The sequence below is a fragment of the Galeopterus variegatus genome, unplaced genomic scaffold (assembly GCF_000696425.1).
Source record: "Galeopterus variegatus unplaced genomic scaffold, G_variegatus-3.0.2 Scaffold9898, whole genome shotgun sequence".
Lineage (NCBI taxonomy): Eukaryota > Metazoa > Chordata > Mammalia > Dermoptera > Cynocephalidae > Galeopterus > Galeopterus variegatus.
The window spans coordinates 7,955-10,151 of record NW_007736009.1 but is presented as its reverse complement, the minus strand read 5'-3'; the positions used below and the strand labels follow the sequence as shown (position 1 = coordinate 10,151).

The 2,197-nt window shown below is 48.7% G+C and overlaps 1 protein-coding gene across 1 annotated transcript in view; it reads left to right on the top strand.

Moving 5' to 3' along the window:
• Positions 1–2,197, top strand: part of LOC103609650 (WD repeat-containing protein 19) — a 49,524-nt gene that overhangs the window by 39,515 nt on the left and 7,812 nt on the right. Inside the window, exon 15 of the mRNA XM_008593951.1 lies at positions 1,409–1,490. Coding sequence (XP_008592173.1) covers positions 1,409–1,490 — 82 coding nt within the window. The remainder of the gene's footprint in view (positions 1–1,408; positions 1,491–2,197) is intronic.

The following is a 2,197-nucleotide window of genomic DNA, read 5'->3' as shown; positions in this document are numbered from 1 at the left end:
TGTGGAATCAAAAGGGAAACTGTCAGACCCTATCAAGTAAGAGTAAATTGATGCAAAAATGTCACAGGCATCTGTATAAGCCCGTTTCTGTTGCTTGTAACAAAATACTTGGAACTGGGTGATTTGTAAGAAGACAAAATGTATTGCTTACAGTTTCAGAGGCTGGGAAGTCCAAAGTCCAAGGAACACATCAGGTGAGGGTCTTCTTTGGCGGTGGCTTTACAGCAGTGCAGGGGTCTCACATGGCAGAAAATGGTGGACCAGAGATAGAGAGAGTTCCTCCTGTGCTCTCTCCTTTTAAAGTCCACAGAGGCGTGCCCATGACCACCATTAAACCATCAACTTAATCACCTTCTCAAGGCCCCATCTTTCATCTACGATAATAGGATTTCCCACTCTCACCAGTTATAGTGGGGATTAAGCTTCTAGTATATGGACTTTGGGGGACACACTTCAGTCCATCCACAACAGCATCTTTGACACAAAGGACTTAAGAAAGAGTCATCCACATTTCAGCGGAAATCCTTTGGTGGTGGCTGCCTCCCCAGAGCTAGGACAGGGACTTTGGCTGAAGGACAGCCTAGGACCTTTGGGTGTGGTGGCTGAGCTGGGCAGTGCTGAGGCCCAGAGGGTCAGCAGAGGGTGAGGGAGGATAAGCAGTGGGGGCTGCCCTCCCTGCTTTAGATTCAGTTGATATTTCCTAATGAGGTTGCAGCTCTCAGCAGATTATACCATCATCCGTTTGCTCACTCCTGATGCCTACAGGTCACTCTGGACCCTCCTTTCACCTTCTCACCATGTCGCTTCTGACTCATCTGTCTGCTTCTCCCCGTCCCACCACCCCACCTCAGGGGGCCACCATCTCAAACCTGGATGGCAGCTTCAGCTTCGTGAACTGGCCCTGCAACTCCCCAGCCTCCCCCCATACTAAGCATGCACCTCCTTGCATCACAGACCCCACTTGCACGGGCCTAACCTCAGGCCCTTCCACCTGCCATTGCCCTTTACCTTACCACAGACAGCGCCCTCTTCCTTCAGTAAATCATTTCTTTGTGTCTGACTAACTCCTGATTAACTCCACTTCCAGGTTTTATGACAACTTGATGAAGTTAGTATTATTAGTCCCCCAGTAATGCCAATAAGACATGGACCAGGGATTTGAACTCATGTCAGGTGGTCTAGGGCAAGTAAAAAGCTGAGCATAGAGTAGGTAAGGCTGTCGGGCAGGGTGCCAGGCAGCAACTGTAAGGGAGAAATCTCCAGTGGCATCAGCCAAGAAAGGCTGCAAGGATCTCATGGTGACCCTGTTCTGCGCCACGATCAAGGAGTTGTTTGTTTGAGGGGAACAAAGCATGAGTTGGGGTAAATCAAAGTCTATAAGAAGAGTAAAATATGTGATTTATTTCAGCTTCATGTAAAAAATGGAGATCATATGAAAGGGGCACGCATGCTTATTCGGGTGGCCAACAACATTAGCAAGTTTCCGTCACGTAAGTACTGTCCGAAGAGAGCTCGTCGTCCACATTTCTGCATCAGTATGAACTCTCTACTCACCGACTCCACCAGCCCCTGTTCGAAGCTCTCTTCATACACTCGCATTCACTCATTTAATCCTCACAACAGCCCCATGAGGTGATATGTTCAGGGCCCCAAGACCACCCCCAGGTTTGATGATTCACAGACTCAACGCACAGTAGTACTAAAGTCTAGGATTTATTACAGCAAAACTATATGAAGCAAAATCAGCAAAAGGCAAAGGCGCATGAGGTGAGGTTTAGAAGAAACCAGGCACAGGCTGGAGTCACACAGCACACAAGTTAAGCAACTCCTCCAGGAGTGAGCTGAGATGGCATGTGTGAAGTGTTGTGTACCAGGAAGCTCATTAGAGACTCAGCACCCAGGGCTTTATTGGGAGCTGGTCACGTAGGCACAACTCCTCCAGGAGTGAGCTGAGATGGCATGTGTGAAGTGTTGTATACCAGGAAGCTCATTAGAGACTCAGCACCCAGGGCTTTATTGGGAGCTGGTCACGTAGGCACCCCTTGCCTTGCATGTGCCCGATTTTCCAGGCTATCAGAAAGCAGGTGTTCAGCATAAACCACATTGTACAAAGATTTTAGACACAGTGAGCCATTCTTATCAGTTCTGGTGGGAACCCTCCCCAAATCCAAGTTCCCAGATGCAAGCCAAGGGCCAA